The sequence below is a fragment of the Monomorium pharaonis genome, chromosome 6, assembly GCF_013373865.1.
Source record: "Monomorium pharaonis isolate MP-MQ-018 chromosome 6, ASM1337386v2, whole genome shotgun sequence".
In the NCBI taxonomy this organism is placed as follows: Eukaryota; Metazoa; Arthropoda; class Insecta; order Hymenoptera; family Formicidae; genus Monomorium; species Monomorium pharaonis.
This window is the reverse complement of record NC_050472.1, coordinates 12,603,075-12,624,091: the sequence shown is the minus strand read 5'-3', so window position 1 is coordinate 12,624,091 and position 21,017 is coordinate 12,603,075. Positions and strand designations below refer to the sequence as shown.

Sequence of the window (21,017 nt, the reverse complement as noted above, 5' to 3'; positions counted from 1 at the left end):
CAGCCGGGATATCCTACAAAAATATCTTAAAATATCTTAAGATATTATATGATATCCTATTAATATATTTCGATATCCCCCCAAAATATCTTAAAATATTATAAGATATCATAAGATATTCTATTAATATCTTACGATATCTTATTACATCCAAATAATATCCTATCATATCTTTTATCTCTGTAATTAATGAAGCGTAAATCAAGTGTAAAGGGAAAGTGAATTATAATGTAATAAAAGAGTGACAAAAGCGTAAATTAAATCTCTAAAAAACGTAGATTAAAAAAGAACATAAAGAAAGTTACACTTATCGAAACAATATGACATATTACTAATACTAAAAAATTATAAAAAATGACATTAAAAAATTTTTTTTATTTTATATGAATAGAGCAAAAACAGACTTTTTAATAAGTTATTCCACATGCTATTTTTCGCGCATATGTAAAAATGAGTAAAAAAAACTGTAAACCTTTATTTATAAAAATATAAGTTAACTATACATGTTTCATCCTTCGGACAACATTTATTGTAATGATGAATATCAAATATGTATGCATAAACAAGAAGTGTTCATGGATCATCACGAGGCGTTACGATGCGTACGGTCTTCGAAGTCAAGCAATGTCGGCGATTTGTTCAAAGAATTCTCCTTGGAACTGAAAGTAAGTTAATTGACACATGGGTGATCGTTTTTTCAGATATAGAGATTAATAGGTACGATTCTGACTTGGCTGAAACATGTTGGTATAGTCTTCTTCCTCTCACAAAATTGCTGTAGAAATAATTAGAATTTTTTATTTTTTGTTCAAGTTTTTTTCAATTCTTAAAAACTCTTAAAAATACTTAGAAATATTCAAAAATTTTCTAAATTAATCAGAATTTTTCATTTTTTTAATTTTTCTAAGAAACGTTTTAATTCTTATAAAAAATCGGAACATTTATCAAAAATTCTGAAAAAAATCAAAAAAATTCTGACAAATTTTTTCACTAGGGTATATTACGATATCTCAGGAAATCTTTTGGACATCCTCTGGATATCGTTTGATATATCTACAGGATATCAAATCAGTGGACATTTGTATATCCCTTGAATACCCTTTGAATATTTCAGATGGTCCACGGATATCTAACGATATTGAGTTAGCCCAAAATGACATCCCATCGACATCCCTAGGATAAAATGTGCTGTGTGGGATTAGTACACGAATCAAAGAACATCAACGGTGTACCAAATACGGCCACTTTTCTCAATCAGCCTTAGCTGAACACTGGATGGAGATTGGACACTCCGTGCACCCGTTGCGCCGGGTCTTGGGCGCTTCCTTCTTTCTTCAGGATCGGGGGGGGGGGGAGATTGACTTCCGTGGACCCTACGCTCACAGAGCTCCCCGTCCCCTGCCTCGGCATTTGCCCTAAATCCCACGGGAAAACCACGGTCAAAAACCGTGTCTTCTTAATAACAAATTCACTTTCTCTCTCCCTCTCTTCCTTTAAAGAATTCCACTGCCGTTCGCTTTTCGTAGCAATTCTGCCTTACGAAAAATCTCTGAAATTCGAAACAAACGGACAGCCTTAAACGAACACGAATTTGTAACAGCAACGTCTTCAAGTTGTCGCACTCTAATTTTGAAGAAACAAACCGCTCTCCCCTAACGAGTCGTCTCACCTCGAGACCAGATTTCTCCCCGCCGAATTGGCCCCGCGAAGCTTGACAAAATTCAATTCGCCCCCCGAAACGACAGGTATTCCGCGCGGAAATGCTCCACTCGACCATTTTTTCTTTTAACATGGCGCTAGAGCTATTGTTTCCGCGGTCTCATCCCAACCGATCGCGCGCGAAAAGAAAGAAAATTGCAAGAGAAATTCATGCAGAGGCACCGACCTAACAAACGTGACAGACTTTACTTTTAGGCTGTGCGGCGCCTGTTCTCCGCCCGCGTTTACACTCGCGTATGGAAAATTTACCGGCGCGCCTGACGGAGCCCCGTCCGCGGAAATATTATAGGAACAACTTACCCAGTGAGAAATAGTACATCGAATCCACATCGATTCGATATCGAAATCATCATTTTGATGTCGATTCGACGTCGAATTGATGTCGAATTCATTATCGTTTCTCACTGGGTAGCTGGTTTAAATTTTTCTTCATGTCCCTCCGCGGGTACCACCACCACGAGCTGAGAACGAGTCTTTTCGGTATCGAAGCAGCCCCTGACGTCCCCTCTCCTCTCGCCGCTCATTTCTCAATTACTGCAACTCCCGCAGCTCCGCGCGAAGCGAATCGGCCTCCATCATCGTACCCGCCGAGACTGAGTCTTCCTCGAGGAATGTGTGGTTGATACCTCTCTCTCGCACATTTCACTTCACGCACTAGGATTTATCAAAAACTCATGCGCGTTACGCAGGATCCGATGAACGGATTCCGGACGAGCTCCCAAAATGTTACGCGCGCGCTCGCGGAAATAAAAAGATACTCTTCCGTACTCTTAACGAACAGCTTTATTCTTAGCGTTTACAATTAACGACCGATCTGGCTCGATGCCTCTTAACGACTGTTTATTCCCGTTAATTTCCGTTGCTCGGCTTCAGATAGCTGACCGCCGCTACCGAACGACATCGCCGATTCGACAGCTGACTCGCGGGCGGAGAGTATACCGGGCAGCGCGCGTAACAATACATAAATCTTTACAATTATAAATACATTATCATAAACATTCCATTCAAGGATAATCTCGGAAGGTCATTGATACTATAGGCAAAGTTCTTTTTTTCCTTCCTTTACCGAATCTTATCTCTTATCCTCGAAGGTATACCTTTCCGTTAAGAAAACGTAACTTCTTCGAGTTGGAAGTTGGAGTAATGTCCATCACACTTCCCTAAAGTTCTCCTCAGATGTGATTTTATTTTGCAAATACATTAATTGCAATAAATCGGAAAAAATAGATATAATTTGAATAATTAATCACTAAAATGCAAACCACAAATTCTTAATTTGGCTCTTGCTTCCATAGTGCCTCTACAGCATAAAAAATATTACATTATAATTAATATTATAAAAATACATATCATTAAACACATCCATTAGTTTTTTTTATACAATAAATAACATGTTCACATATTTTCTAGCTAGATTAATTTACATTTTTATTAAGTATTATGTAAAAAAATTACAATCAAGACTTTTTACGTTTATAACTTGTTAAAAACTTACCAATCAGGTTATTTAAGTCAATTGCGTTAAGCCAAGTCGTTGCTTTATGCAGTTTTTTAGGCAATGCATGGGAATCTTTATAGAGAATGTGCTTCCTGGGACACAGCATTTCCACACCATACTACTATTATTATTAGTACATTAATAATTATAGATAATAATAAAATAAATGTTACAAACATTTCTTACCTTCTGTCTTTGTCTGCTGTAATGCTATTATTCAGTCACTAAATCACTTTGTAAGCGACGATCCGTTACTTGATTTTGACTTGCTTCACTCTTTTGTCTACTTTTTACATAGGTTATATTGTGCTTCCCGCCTACTCCCACTTTTCGTCACGTTACCAAATTTAGTTCGCCTTAAGCGAGTCATAGCACAGATGGCGTTAGTGAATTTGTTTCCCTGACTTACATGGGAGTTTGCATCCCCTGATCAGGATTTATACACTACTGTTTAATTTTAATTAAAGTTTTGTTGAACTGAAGTTTAACGCAAAATTGGTAGAAACAGGCCTTAATCTAATCCCAGGTAGCAAACACCACACAGCACACTTTATGCTGAGGATATCCCAAATTGTCCCAGACAGACGAAGGCGATTGCACAAATATCCTAATGAGTAGTACCCGGGATATCTTACAAGAATATCTTAAAATATCGTAAAATATCTTAAGATATCATATGCCCAGTTAGCCAAATAAGAACATGTTGTCATTTTGCTGTTACTGCATTCAGTTTCACCAAACTAAAGCCAAGATGTTTCCACAAACAACTGACCGTTGTTGACATCATGTAAAGTCTTCATTAGAATTTAACAAACTGACAGCAAGTTGTCATCATCATGTGAACGATGCTGGATATCATAATGACGGCAAGTTGTCGTCATGCATGACATATGCACGTAAGGTTATATTTACGGCAACTTGTCTACTTCGCAATTAGCATTTTGTCATTATCCATATGTTATCTGTGATGACATATTCCCTAATAAAATAGTCCCACACAGCACACTTTATCCTAGAAATGTCTCTGGGATGTCATTTTGGGATATCGCAATATCGTTGAATATCCGTGGACCGTCTGAAATATCCAAGGGATGCACAAATGTCCATCGATTTAACATCCTGTAGATATCTCAAACGATATCCAGAGGATGTCCAAGGGATTTCCTGAGATATCGTAATATACCCTAGTGAAAAAATTTGTCAGAATTTTTTTGATTTTTTTCAAGATTTCTGATAAATGTTCCTGTCTGATAAATGTAATTTTTTATAAGAATTGAAACGTTTCTCGGAAAAATTTAAAAAATGAAAAATTCTCATTAATTTAGAAAATTTTTGAATATTTCTAAGCATTTATAAGAGTTTTTAAGAATTAAAAAAAACTTAAACAAAAAATAAAAAATTCTAATTATTTCTACGGTAATTTTGTAAGAGGAAGAAGACTATACAACATGTTTCAGCCAAGCCACAGTCGTACCTGTTAAAGATTGTTTAAAATCTCTATATCTAAAAAAACGGTTACCCATCCATGTGTCAACCATCGCCGACGTTGCTTGACTTCGAAGACCGTACGCATCCTAACGCCTCGTGATGATCCATGAACACTTCTTGTTTATACATATTTGTTATTTATCATTACAATAGATGTTGTCAGAAGGATGAAACATGTATAGTTGACTTATATTTCTATAAATAAATGTAAGGTTTTACAGTTTTTTTATTCATTTTTACATATGCGCGCAAAATAGCATGTGGAATAACTTATTAAAGTCTGTTTTTGCTTTGTTTCTATAAAATAAAAATTTTTTAATGTCTTATTTTTTAATTTTTAATTTTTTAATAATTTTTTAGTATTATTAATATATGCCACATTGTTTCGATAAGTGTACTTTCTTTATGTTCTGTTTTAATCTACGTTTCTTAGAGATTTAATTTACGCTTTTGTCACTCTTTTATTACATTATAATTCATTTTCCCTTTACACTTGATTTATGCTCCACTAATTGTAGAGATAAAAGATATGATGGGATATTATTTGGATGTAATAGGATATCGTAAAATATTAATAGAATATCTTATGATATCTTATAATATTTTAAGATATTTTTGGGGGATATCGAAATATATTATTAGGATATCATATGATATCTTAAGATATTTTACGATATTTTAAGATATTTTTGTAGGATATCCCGGGTGCTACTTATTGAGATATCCGTGGGATCGCCTTCGTCTGTCTGGGATAATTTGGGATATCCTCAGTATAAAGTGTGCTGTGTGGGGTACGTGATATCCACGGATCGGCATTGTGAAATTTACGTGAATATTCGAGTGGACATCCGCTCAAAAATGGTACTAAAATTTATGTGAATGCGATCATAGATTTGACATAGAAATCACGTAAAAATTTTACGAAATTTAGAAACATGTAATGTTTAATGTAATGTGTAATGTTACTCTAAAAGAATAAAATTTCACTCTAAGTGATAGTGAAAGTACGGCCATTCAAAATAGAGTGACATCTCATTTTTTATAAGAATGAATTTTTACTTGATAAGTGAACTCTTCGGGAATGGCTTACGTGGACACAGTACAATTGGACACAGTGCAGATGGACACGTTACAAATGGACACAAACTAATGTACACGGTTTAAATAAACATGGTTTATTTGGACATAGGAATTTTGTACACCGTAAAGTTGTACACCGTACATTTTTATACCCCTCTGTTTAGGGCACCCTTACCGACGGGGTAACCGAAGGCCCCCCTTGCACCCCCCGCGCGCGCGCGCGCGCGCGTGTGTGTGTGTGTGTGGCCACGATTACGGTGTAGAAATGTACAGTCTACAACTTTGCGGTGTACAACTTTACGGTGCAAAAATGTATGGTGTACATTATTTTGTGTCCATTTGCAACGTGTCCATTTGCACTGTGTCCAAGTAAAGGCCACTCAACTCTTCATTCGAATGGAGTGAACGTTTCATTTTTCTTGTAGCGAATCGTTTACTCAATTAAAATGAGTAAATCATAAAAGTATTATATATGTGGCGGTCCTCTTCCACATCGTCCTCTCGTAGCGAAGAAAGCTAATTATTGTTTGCCTTTATCGGTCTTCATGTAGCGTATCAGCTGCATTTTATTCCTGAGAAAGTTAAGTCGCCTACTGATTTATCGGCGGTGCCGTGCACTAATAACTAGGCAGTAAAACCTTATATATTTGTCGACAAATTGCTCATGAAGTATAATCTGTTATGAGTAACACACTCATAACGATAAGAAAGGTGTCAGTAGCATGATGACGTAAGTCGGTCAGCTGCAGCAATCAGCATCGAGCGCATTGCGCGAGGTTCCGCGCAATACGCTCGACAATTAGCGCAATGCTCCTTAGACAGCACTTGCTGTCTAAGCAAGAATTTGGAATACTGACCGATTTACGCCCTCACGCAATACTCCCCTTCTTTCGAGCCACCTACCGAATTATCCGATATATAAACCGCCGAAAGAAAGTGAGGGACGGGTCAATCCGAAGTAGACAAACCAAGATAACACACGACATTCTGCTTTGCGGGGTCGTGTATCGCGACATAAGCCAGTGTAACATACACAACCACGACACTCTGCCTTGCGGAGTCGTGGACAGCGAACTCATAGACGCGACACTCTGTTTTGCGGGATCGCGATCTATTCGCACTGTAAACGAATAATATAATAAAGTGCTCGAAACGAAGAAACGGTATGAATGACTAAATATCCTCCTCGCGAGATCTCTGGCAGCGATCCCTAACAGTACTCCTAACGAGGGGTACAACAGTGGTGGCAGCGGTGAGGATTCACTGCCAAAAAGAAGATCCTAGAGGAACCAAGCGTCACCGAGTAATCAGCTGTACAGGCCAGGAAGCCAGCCACGCGTACATAGCGCGTCAGCGATAAGAGTGAAACTCAAGACGATGCCAAAACCTACCGCGACAAGGCTGATCGCCACACCATGCAGCTCATTGCCATACTTATGTAAGTCCGAGATACATTAAATTGTAACGCGAATAAAGCGAAATATCGGTTGACCCTCGGTAACCGCGATTACCGTAAAAGAAATAGCTAGGATAGCTATCATAAGTTAAAAGGCATACGAATGCAAACATACTAGCGCAACGCGACATACGATACTGCGAAATAAAACGCGAACTCAGCATGCACGCTTATTACTGACCGTAAATGTCTACCGAGCAAAACACTGATACAGCGCTTAACATTGTCCAAGACGCGTTAGAAGAAATATTTGATAACGCGCTTCGACTTTTGAATAGTCGAGCAAATTCGCCAAATATCACGACTGAACGCGCGTTCCCAATACAGGGACTCGACTTTAGTCTAACGACAATATGAACACACGTTCACCAACGGATAGACGTAGCGGAACCGTCAACACGCTCCCTACCACATGCGTCGCCTTGCGTAATCCAGGAAGAACTCGAAGAGGAAGCACAAGAGCTCCGTAATAATTCGAATGAACAAAGCGGAAGTTCACCAGCAGCGCCACAAATCCATAGGCGACCGATACACCCCATGGAAAATATGATGCTCCATGATTTGCTATTCGAAATTCGTAAGCTTCGTTTCCAGCTTGGAAACCGAAACGAAGCGCAGCCGCCGGCGCGAGAAACGGCCAGAAATACGCAACAACCTACTAACCACACGTTAGATCTGTCGTATGGGCGCTCACCTCGAGATGTACGACATCAGCACGGGACCAACACTTACTATTTAAGTTTGAAAGAAGCGCGAAATATGTGGAACCCCAAAATTAATGGAACTTCAAGTGAATGAGTACGAGAATTTTTGAACGCAAGCTCCTATGCGATGAAAAACATACATCTGTCAGACGAATTCATACTCCTCGACGCGATACTATGTACCAAATTCAAAGGCAAAGCGATGATGGATTTCCACACTCGCAATATAGAAAACTATGACCATTGGGAAATTAAAAAGGGAATTGGAAAATGAATATCTGGGCAAGCGCAGCACCGCCAATTTGTAGCTCGAATTTAATTCCCTAAAACAAAAGGCAAACGAGACCGCTCAAGAATTTGGACGAAGAGTAGACAATTTGGCCATGGAGCTATACGAGTCCATGGAGGAAGGTAAAAGCCATACAATAGAACAGCAGCGGGCGATACTTGAGAGTATCAAGGAACAAGCCCTTTACAACTACCAAATAGGGCTGCACGAAGAAATAAAGCTGTTGGTTTGGGCCCAACGATATAACACGCTTCAAGAAGCAATCGCAGGAGCTAGTGCAGAAGAAAAAGTTAAAGGAGCAAGCACGCGCCTCAGCGGCAACAAGCGAGATATGTCAAATGTCCAATGCAATAACCGTGCTCCGATTATCCGTTGCGGAAAGTGCGGAAAGATCGGACACGATGGAAGAAACTGCCGAAGCAGCAGATACGCCAACCGGTTCGAATTACCACGACTGGAAGGGCGTTCACGAATAAATACAGCAGTACAACAATGCAGTTACTGCAAGAAAACGGGTCAATCCGAAGTAGACAAACCAAGATAACACACGACACTCTGCTTTGCGAGGTCGTGTATCGTCGGCAAACACATTGTAAAATACACAACACACGACACTCTGCCTTGCGGGGTCGCGATCTATTTGCACAAGATAATAAAAGTATTCAAGACGAATAACGGTGTAAGTGACTAAATACTCTCCTTGCGAGATCTCTGGCAGCGAAGAGGGTATTTTATCCCAACAGTATTCCCAACGAGGGGTACAACAGGCATCCGTTGTTACGTTGAATTCTTTTGAGAAATCAAGATACCGGCGCGGTCATTAACTTCTCTTTGAGAGAAGTGCTTTCGTGTCGAAAGCAATTTGTTGCTCTGTGGATCATATAAATTTTTCTGACTTCTTTGTCAGCTAAGTTAGCGGCTTGGCTATCCTCGAAAATTCGTTGATGAATTTTCAGTAATATCCGGCGAGGCCTATGAAAGACTGCACGTCTCTCACCTTCTGAAGTGCCGGGAAATCTTTTGTCGCCTACAATTTGGCGGGATCAGGGGATAAATTTTACAAGCAAAATCTTCAAAAATGCGTGTAAGCTACTGAAGATAGACAAAATTCAAACAACTGCTTACCACCCTGAGAGCAACAGCACCCTTGAGAGATCGCACCGGACGCTAACGGAATATCTGCGACATTTTATAAATAAAGAGCAGACGGACTGGGACGAATGGATGCAATGCATACATATAATACACATAGCGACTAGATTCACTTCGTTTGAGCTAGTTTTCGGAAGACAAGCCGAACTGCCGACAGCCCTGAGCAGACCCCCGAATCCTATGTATAACTATGAAGATTACGCACAGGAACTGCGGGAAAAAATAAGGGCAACAAACCAGATCGCGAGGGAGAAAATTAAAGAAGGAAAACAAAAAGCTAAGAAATATTACGATAAAACTACTAAAGAAATAAAATATAAGATAGGAGATAAAGTACTGCTGTATGATGAGATTCTCCGCCGCGGGAGATCCAAAAAACTAGACGCGTAATGGACGGGACCCTATGTATTCACTGAGAAACACTCAGACGCAAATTATACTACAAGAAAGGGCAGGACGTCAACGCGCGTACACACAAATAGACTAAAACCGTTCATAGAAGCATAAAGGTAAAGAAAAAAATATATATATAATAAAAAACTCACCAGAACGTAGAGAAACCGCCAGTGAAGGCCCAAATAAAACGCTACTCATTAAAACTACACTTAACGCTACAAAGTATACATTAAAAAAAATAGAGAGTAAGATCAAAATGCTAATCGACCCCTTTTCAATGTCCGGTTCCCCCTCTTCCTGGGGCAAAGAACCATCCAAGTTAATAAGCTGTTCAAAAATCTCGTCGTGATCCCACTCAAGGTCACTGATAAAATCGGCTAGAGAAGCCGAAACGTCCACCTCGGATGGTTGCACGGAATCTACATATATCCAAGGACAAAGAAGACGCCTCTCCATCCGAAGGCCGTGGCGCCATGACGACAGTCTCGGCACTGTGAATAGAGTCTGCATCAGACTTAGCACCCGCGGGAAGCACCGCCGACAGATCCATAACTATCAAAGCAGCAATACCGTCGTCAATCACGAAAAATTCATTGAAGAAATCATCTTCGTAATCACTCTCGACATCACTGACTGGAGGAGAGAAAAATACGTTTGGATTCTCCTCTTCACCGTCACGTGAATATTTTATACATATTTTGTATACAGTACATGAAGAAAAAAATCTTTATTGAACATATTATTAAAATATAGACTAAATATTTTATATAATACTTATAGTAAAAAAAAAATTAAGATTTGTACAAGTAATATTTTGTAAATATTTATAAATATTTCATAAGTATTTTTATAATATTTATGATAAATCTTTATGATCTTCTGTCAAATCTAAGACCACAAAAATATTAATAAAATATTTGGATAAATATTTACAAAATATTCAAATAAATATTATAAATATTTTGTAAATATTTTATAAATATTGTGTGCTGTCTGGGATATACTTTAGCTTTATCAAAAGAACAGAACAAAAACATATTTTTATAAGTTATTCTACATGTTATTTCGCATACGTAAAAATCAGTAAAAAAACTGTAAATTTATATTTATTTATAAATATTATTTAACTATACGTTTCATGTTTCTGACATCTATTGAATTGATCTATAATAAATATGTATTCATGAGCATCAAATGTTTATGAATCATCGCGAAGTGCTAGGTTGTGTACGATCTTCGAAGTTAAGCAATGTCGACGGCGGTTTAGAATTAGATGGGTGACTGTAGAAGTTATTAGGCAATACCAGATGTGACTATATTGTCAGCATATGAGCATTCATTATTTGACATATGTTGTCGTCATGTTGCTATTAACATGCTGTTGGTTGCGGATGGCATACCGATGATAACAAGTTGCCGTCAATTTGCTGTCAATACGCTGTTAATCACGGATGACAAATTGACAACACGAGTTGTTGTCATGTTGCTGTCACAAATCACTTTTTTGCGAGTAGCAAATTGATGCTGACATGTTGCAATCAATCTGCCCTTGTTAGAATTAGAATTCACGTGAGTTCAGTTCGACAGACATAATGCTGATGCACCTTGTTTTATGTTTGTCAAATTAGTTGCTTCAACGATTGTTGGCGATTTGACAGCAAACTCGCTACATTTGGCTATCTGGGAATGTTCAATAAATATTATGCTTTTTGCGTACAACGTTTGATATCATAAATGTCGTCATTTTGCCGTCATGATACTATATATGAAATGCGAGCTCATGGCATGCCATCAATTTGCTGTCAATGTGATGAGTTTATCATTCTTTAATGCATGCTCTTACAATTTCATAAACTCTTGAAGTCTATTTGCCCTCCTGATGCTAACTTAGACTTCCACATTAGATCCCGACACAGCAAATTGTCGGCAAGTTTATAACAATATATGCATTGCAGTTTGCCTGATATGCTAAATCTCGCTTGGCTATCTAGGTGATATCCTATTAATATATTTCGATATCTTAAAAGAAAATCTTAAAATATTATATGATATCATAAGATATTCTATTAATATATTACAATATCCTATTATATCCAAATAATATCCCATCATATCTTTTAGCTCTACTATGGAGCTAAATCAAGTGTAAAGGGAAAGTGAATCATAATGTAATGAAAAAGTGACCAAAGCATCAGAAACGTCAAAATACATAAGAAACGTCAGAAACATAAAGAAAGTACACTTATCGAAACAATGTGGCATATTAATAATAATAAAAAATTATTAAAAAATAACATTAAAACATTTTTTATTTTGTTTATTTTATATGAACAGAGCAAAAACAGAATTTTTAATAAGTTATTCCACATGCTATTTCGCGCGCATATGTAAAAATGATAAGTAAAAAAAGCTTTATACTTATTTATATAAAATATAAATTAACTATATATGTTTCATCCTTCTGACAACATCTATTGTAATGATCTATAACAAATATGTATACATGAACAAAAAGTATTCATAGATCATCACGAAGCGTTAGGATGCGTATGGTCTTCTTCGATGTCCAACAACGTCGGCGATAGTTGATACTTGGATGGGTAACCGTTTTTTCGGGTACAGATATTAAACATGTTTTAAGAGGTGTGACTGTGGCTTCGCTGAAACTTGTTTAGTCTTCTTCCTTTTACAAAATTACCTTAGAAATAATTAGAACTTTACATATTTTGTTTGAGTTTTTTTTCAATTAATGGTTGACACTTGGATGGGTGACCGTTTTTTCGGGTACAGATATTAAACATGTTTTAACAGGTATGACTGTGGCTTGACTGAAACATGTAGTCTTCTTCCTTTTACAAAATTACCTTAGAAATAATTAGAACTTTATATGTTTTGTTTGAGTTTTTTTTCAATTCTCCGAAACTTTTAAAAATACTTAGAAATATTCAAAAATTTTCTAAATTAATCAAAATTTTTCATTTTTGAAATTTTGCTAAGAAACGTTCCAATTATAAAACCGTAGTGTATTTATAGGGAAGGAGGGTGGGGGTAGAGGGCGGATTTTTTATATCAATACCTCCAATATACTCTCAATAAAAACATGTCGGGTTTTTAAAGGCATCCCCGAAATAGTTTGCGTTTAATAAGCGGGATATCAGTTTATTTCTAATAAGCGATTTTTTCGAGTGAGTCCCAGATGCGCACAGTAATAAACGGACACAGCAGGCTGAGTGAAACGGACACAGTGCGAAACGGATAGAAATAAATTCGTGCAAAATTTTTAATGAAATTTTATAGGCATGTAGTATTTACTAAATGTAGTCAAATATAAACAGGGGGAAAGGGAAGGACCTCGCTACGCACAGAAAGTCGTAAACCCATGTGGTGCAGAGAATGCTTTGACACACACACACACACACACACACACACACACACACACACACACACACACACACACACACACACGCGCGCGCGCGCGCGCGCGCGCGCACGCACGCACGCACGCACACAGAGAGGTGCAAGGGAGTCTTCGTCTCCTCTCCTGCACTCACCCCGTCGGTAGGGGTAGCCTGAAAAGTCGCAATCCATGTGGTAAGTCCGTTTATTATTGTGTCCGTTTGTTACTGGGTTCATTTGCTACTGTGTCCGTTTGTTACTCTGTCCGTTTCGCACTGTATCCGTTCGTTACTGTGTCCATTTCACTCAGCCTGTTGTGTCTTTATTACTCTGCGCATCTGGGACGTTCCCGTTTTTTTCGGGGTTCCGTGTGACGTCATCCTTTCCCGCCGTGACACCTTCTGCGCCTACAAGTTCGCCCCGCACACCTGCACCCCGCTCGAAGCTTCCGAGTTAAAACCGGCCTATTACACCTACTCCTACATATAAAAGGTGATTCTCAAGTTGGCCGCCCACGCATACATGCACGAAAATCTTGATCTTAGGGTCGATTATCTCGTCGACCTTTGTCAATTGTCGATTTCCGCTCTGCACAATTTTGTAACGTTCCCTACACACTAGTTGTATCGTATCTGAAATCGAACTTTCATTTATGCTCCAAGCGAGTACTGACCGGATCAAGCACGAATGAGGTACAAGGGACCTCTAACTCCCCTCCCCCATGTTCCATTTCCCCACTATTGCTTGTTCTAAAATGGCGCACGGTTGAAAATGGGTCTGTTGCTAACCCAATGTTGCAGTCAGAGGGTTAAGTTGGCTGCTCGATTATTATATAGCACATCCGTCTCCAATAAATCGTACCTTTACTACATTGGTAGTATATGCTCCCTCTTGTGATTCCTCACTCTTTGATGGAGTACAGTTGGCGCTTTTCTGTTATAGGTCTTATACTCTTGAGCGAAAACTTTAAAACGCAATATATCCACTTTGTAAATCACGTAGAGGAAAAATGAAAATACTTTTGTTATATAAATCGAATCTAAGCTATCCATTAAGCCTATTTAGAAATCAATTGATTCAGCCATTATTGAAAATCCGATAACTACGGAATCTCGCAAACGTCTCGTGTAAGAAGCTCGGTAGTGCCTCGCGCGCGTACACGTGGCGCGAGGCACTATTGTGTCTTCGATTAATCCTTTGATGAGTACATTTTCTCACTGAACAAGACTTTGAAATCATAGGTTTTTGAGGTTGATTATAATTCTGAGATTAGAAAATAAAAAATGACGAATTCATGACTAGTTTGTATTAAATTAAAGTTTTTTCGTTTAACAATATCTGATGCATTACCTTTAAGGAAGATTTTATTGATTTATATGGTTTATCTACAGATTATCAGGGAAAAGATTTATCAACGCAAAGATGTGCTCACAAAATCGTGTGATGTTGATTTAGTTACGGAATGGGATCAAAAGGTAGAAAATCTTCTAATCAGTGGAATATCATCCAAATATCCCGACCATAGGTAAGTTAAATCAAACTTGAATATTAATCCGATTGTATATGTTTTTCATTAGAGTCCTAGAAAAGTAAAAACACATAAATTGCATTTGTCTGTCTGAGTGCGATGCACTAGACATATAAGATTCACTTGTACAGCGTATGACAATGGTAATTGTATTCGTGATCACTCTAGAAAAAGCATTTGTAGTGAATATGTCTAACGTTAAAAGCAATATTATTTCAATATTGTGATTATGTCGAGCAAATATGTTCGGATTAAAGTTGGATAATAACTAAGTTAAAAAGTTAAAAGTTAAATAATAATTAAAACGTGAAGGATAATAAGCCGATAAGAGCCAGCACAAGATATGTGTGTGTGAATTAAAGTAAATCGTTTAGAATCGTAACGTTTTCCAATTTTGAAGTTTTTTGCAGGTTTCTTTGTAAAAGTCTTTGTTGTGACTCCGACAGTGATAATTAATCGGGAGAACTCGAAAGATATGTAACCTACTAATTTTTTTGGCCATTTTGGTAAATATGCACAATAAAGGCCTATACGAAAAATCACTTAAAAGGTAGTAGATCTTATGTATTTTTGCTCCCTACATCCAAAACTGTTGTTAAAATTAGGGGGTCGCTTGTATTTTCTAAGATATCGTTATGAAAATAACAAAAAACGGCAAATATTGCGTTTAACGAAGTACAACACACATACACACACAATATATTCTCAGAAAACGCGTGGGTGGGGAAGAGGCTCCGTCCCTCCTCCTGTACCTCCTTTCCGTAATTTTTCCTAACTTTAACCCAACCAATTTTATGCTTATTTGGATAATGCGAAAACATTGGAAATGAACAGCGTGGATATTGTTAACGCGTGGAAAGTACGACGTCCACGTTTGTACTGTACCACAAATCCATGTGGTACAGTACAAACGTGGACGTCGTACTTTATGTTTAAGTTTATTAATATTACAGTAAAAGTATCGAATGGGTTTGCTTCGAGTAGAAAGTGAAAGAGCAAAAACAAAGAAAAATGCTGAGTTTGAATACTCAATTTTTCAATTGTATTTGATTAAACGACGTCCACACTTGTACTGTAATACATGGGCTTACAATTTTTCACGCGAAACAAAATCTACGCTGTTCGTTTCCAATGTTTTCGCATCATTCAAATAGCGACATAAAATTGGTTGGGTTAGAGTTAGAAAAATTACGGGGAAGGAGTGCAGAGGGGACTCCGCCCCTCCCCCGCCCACCTGTTTTTTGAGAATATAGTGTGTGTGTGTGTTGTAATTCTTTAAACGTAATATTTACCGTTGTTTGTTATTTTCATGATATCTTAGAAAATACAAGCGATCCTCTAATTGTAACAACAGTTTTGGATTCAGGGACAAAAATACATAAGATCTACCTTTTAATAGATTTCTCGTATAGGCTCTTATTGTGCATATTTACCAATACAAAAAACTACTTCGAAGAAAAATAACCACAAAAATTAATAGGTTACATTTTTTCGGGCTCTCTCAATTGATTCTCACTGTCAAAGTCACAACAAAGATTTTTACAAAAAAACTTGCAAAAAAACTTCAAAATTGGGAAAACTCACGATTTTAAACAATTACCCAAATTAATTTTTATTTTTTATTTATTGTTAAAGGCATTTAAAAGCGTTGCAACGCGAACGCAATCTAATAAATTAATGTAATGCGCAGACGTTTCGACTCCCGATTAGAGTTCTTTTCAGTATTAATAGATATTTCAAAGTTGTCCCTGATTATGATCATGTCATATTTAACGGTGTGAAGTTGTTAATATTATAAAAGGTTCATCGCAGTCAAAGAGATAGACCTTCTTTAACTATACATACAAATAATTGTCGCGATAATAACATGATTAATTAGTAAGAAATTAACAATTGAGCGTGAACAAATCAAGAGGCACGGTAATGCCTCGCGCCAAGTGTACGTGCGCGAGGCACTGCCGTGCATTTATTACGCGAGACGCTGTTTGCGAGATTCCGTAGTTATCGGATTCTCAATATTTGAATCTATTCATTTCTAAATAGGCTTAATGAATAGCATGCATTTGATTTATATAACGCAAGTGTCTTTATTTTTTCGCTACGCGACTTACGAGCGGAAGTATCGCGATTTAAAGTTTTGCATCAAGAAATATTTTAAAAAACGTCGTCGCCATTTTCATCATTATTATCGTCGTCGTCATCCGGGATAGATGGTGAGGATGTGTATTGTTGTTTTCGCACGATAGATGGCTTACATTTTACGAGTTTACGAGTTGACACGGACACGAGAAGTTACGTGTTATGTTTGGCGGTCGAGTGTGCGTCGTCCGCGTATCGAGCCTGTCACGGCCGTAATAATTCATCCGCGGCGAGTTTCATATCTATGTGATAGTTCGAGGTAAGTGACGTGTGTGAGGTTAATGGTGAATTAGTTTTTAGTTTTATGCATGATTTTATCGTGGTCGTCGTATATTAAATCGAGGATTACATCGTGAAGGGAAATGTTCCAAGAACATTAAGTGAAACACGGACAAAATAGGTTTATTATAAATAAACTATAATAAAATAAATTATAAAAGAACAATAAATGTAATTTTAACAGTAAGGGAAGTGCGCCGGTTGTGGGCACTGTTTTGTTTTTAGCTCATAACTTTTGACTAAATGCATATTATGCAGACATATGTGTACCAGCGGAAAGCTAGAGGCCTTAGCTAACTGTCAGTGAAGGAATTAAATTGATTTCTTCAACTACAAAAATTTTATTAAAAATTTAGTGAAGTGACAATTTTTGGACAAAAAAAAATTTGTACCCAGTTGTGGGCACCCTTGAAAAATCCGCTAAAAATGGAAAAATATGAAGGAAAACCACCACAAATAAAGGAAAAATAAAAATTTATTTAATTTAGAAGCCTTCACTGGCAAAAAGAACAAAAAAGATGACACGTTTTTACATTACTCATTGCCTTCTTCATCTTCAAAATCAGAAGCACAATGCTTGCATGTGAAGTAGCTGGCACGCATATCAGCGCAACCGCACCGGACGACTGCATTCATTGCATGTTTGATGGTCTACAATCACGGACGAATTCCAACAAAACACCATCTTCCACGGATGAAATGTCGTCAAATTGGGCTGCCACTGTCTTCACATAGCGTTGCAGACTGCTCCGAGGAATGTCATATGCTTTAGCAGTCCCTTTGACAGGTTTATTGTCCGCTAAGCAACACTTAATGGCTTGCAACAGCACATTAAAATCCTTTTTTTTATCAAATGATTTTTCCGGGGTTGACGTGGCTAAAAATGCGTAAAATGCATAAAAACTGATAAAATACGTTACGTCAACATAAAGAACGATATTACGCAGTTTCTCAACCAAACACATGCATTAAATGAAAAAAAACAAGGGTGCCCACAACCGGTTACATGAAGGTGCTCATAACCGGGAATGGCAGCTATTTTTCCAAAAGACTAACAAATTATGTAGTGCAAAAATTTTGGTTGAATACGAAATGAAATCACAAAATACAATAACAACACTGCAAACACAATGAAACACTTACCTTTTTGAAAGATTTCACACCGATTTATCGCACTTCGAAAAAAGTAGAAAATCACTTTTCTGTTTATTTATTGCAAATAATTTTTATTATGCTCACAGCTACTACGCAAATGCGTGTATTCGTTTCGGTATCAACACGAAAACTGCGTACCGTCAACATACACGTTTTTCAGTACTCAGATCAGTAGCGTATGCTTGCTGTCCAAATTTACGTAGGGGTGCCCACAACTAGACCGTGCCCACAACCGGCGCACTTCCCCTACAATTACAATTTAACTACAAATAAAAAAACTTTTTAAATGTAATTTTTGTGAGTGTATGAAGAGAATTGTATTAATTATAATAAATTGTTTCGGGAACAACAAAGTATTTAAATAATTACTTTTAATTTTTTTATTTGACTAAAGCCTTATCGATATATTTGTGTCTTATCCATATATCCGGCTTGCATAGAATGCATGACAGTTACTAAATAGAGTAAGACAAATAATCTTATAAATAATCCTTGGGCATCCATATAAACATATCTCCGATATTGCAATCTGTGATCACGTCATCGACAGGCCAGCTGGGTGACGTCGCCTGTATACTTTGTTGTAATTGTTTCAGACAAGATTTCATGCTTTTTACCTATTTCAATACATTGCAAAAGAATAAACTGTTCACTTTATTGTATCATTTTTTGTGAAACTACATTATATTTGATACTATCAAGTAGATATACTCCAATAAAACAGTTACGTGACATTTACGTGGAATCCACGTGATTTACATGGGTTAGGTGGATGCAGGTTTATCCACGTGGATGCAATGTTCTTTTTTCATCATTGCATCAAATTCTTTTATCTTTAAAATATCTATTAGATTTTCTGTGGATATATATTTGTTAAGAAATATTTAATGGAATTTACATGGCTGTTTTGAGAAACGCCGCACGCTTGTCCGCCAGTTAGTGCACGGCGCCGTCAATAGGCGGCTTAACTTTCGGGAGTAAGGTGCACCCGACGCGCTATATAAAGACCACCCTCAGTACGATTAAAACAAGCAATAATTAGTTTCTTGATGTGAAAAAGGACCGCCACATAATATTTTTATGATTTACTCATTTCAATTGGGAAGAACGACTCGATACAAGAAAAGTGGACCTTTACTCCACTCAATTGAAGAGATCTGTACGGGATTGATACTGGTTCGTTTCTATGCAACTTATTCTTTATTTAAATTCGTCAAGTTAGTACAATTAATATTCGCGAGAATACAGCGGAGGATACGAACGAGTCGAGAGCCGAACGAGAAGTGGAGTCGAGCTCGGTTTCCTACATAATCTTTCTCGGTTTCAAAACAAATATCGAGTTTTCTCGTTCGACCAAGATCGAGTGTACATTGGATCGAATTGGTCTCAACATTCCGCCCACCAATTAATCGTCGATTAATTCTCTATCAGTATTTCTCGTCTCGTCAATCGGTAATTTGCATAGTTTTGTAATCGCTCGTTTGATAATGTTGTTGGCCGTTTTTATGCTTACAATTCGCACTGCGCCGTCGGTGCCCGGAAAAAGTTCTATCACTCTTCCCATCTGCCATTGCAAGGGGGGTGCATTTTCATTAACAATCAAGACTAGATCATCTTTCTGTAAATTCTTTTGTTGCTTTGTCCACTTGCACCTTCCTTGCAATGATGTCAAATATTCAACGCTCCAGCGCTTCCAAAAGTGTTGTGATATACGCTGGAGCAATTGCCATCTTTTTAATCGATTGATAGGAACATCGGTTAAATTAACGTCTGGTAAATTTGTTAGCGGCTCGCCTATCAAGAAATGCGCAGGTGTTAACGATTGAATGTCGTTTGGATGCGAGGAAAGCTGACACAACGGTCTGGAGTTCAAACACGCCTCGATCTGAATCAACACGGTATTCAACTCCTCGAACGTAAGCCGAGTCTCGCCGACGACTCTCCTCAAATGATACTTGCACGACTTTATTCCTGCTTCCCATAACCCGCCCATGTGAGGAGCATGAGGTGGGATGAAATTCCATTGAATGTTGCAGGAGGTGCAGTACTCATCTAAGGGGCCGCGAAACTCGTCTCTGAACGCCCTATGTAATTCGCTGAGCTCTCTTTTTGCTCCCGCAAAATTGGTCGCGTTGTCATTATATATTGTACGTGGGTAACCTCGTCTTCCCACGAAGCGTCGCAAGGCGCCGATGAACGCGTCCGCGGTCAAATCGCTAACAGCCTAATGCACGGCCTTGGTAGAAAAACATATAAACAACGCAATACAGGATTTTACAGTCTTTCGCCCTCGCCCTCGACTCACCAACGTAGTGAGCGGGCCCGCATAGTCTATTCCCACGACAGCGAATGCTCGACGACAAGTCACTCGGTCCGCCGGCAATGCTCCCATGATCTGCTGCATTGATCTTGGCTTAACTTTAAAACACGTTACGCACTCGCGAATCACCCTACGAGCCAATCCACGTCCGCTCATTGGCCAATATCGTTCACGCATTGAGAACAACAATGCTTGCGGGCCGGCATGGAGCATTCTCCGATGTTCACGCTCGAACAGCAGTAGAGTGAGTCGACATTTCGCGGGTAATATGATTGGATGTTTTTTGTCATAATTTTGCATTGACTTCTGGAGTCTACCGCCCACCCTGAGCACTCCGTCACCATCGATGAATGGACTCATGATGGCCAAAGCACTGCCTGAGTGACAGTCTCTCCCCTTTGACAAATTGTGCAACTCG

General features: G+C 38.1%; 1 protein-coding gene across 1 annotated transcript in view; it reads left to right on the top strand.

The window, feature by feature from the left end:
* Positions 1-21,017, top strand: part of LOC105831043 (inositol monophosphatase 1) — an 86,785-nt gene that overhangs the window by 25,304 nt on the left and 40,464 nt on the right. The window contains exon 2 of the mRNA XM_012670881.2: positions 14,570-14,703. Coding sequence (XP_012526335.1) covers positions 14,570-14,703 — 134 coding nt within the window. The remainder of the gene's footprint in view (positions 1-14,569; positions 14,704-21,017) is intronic.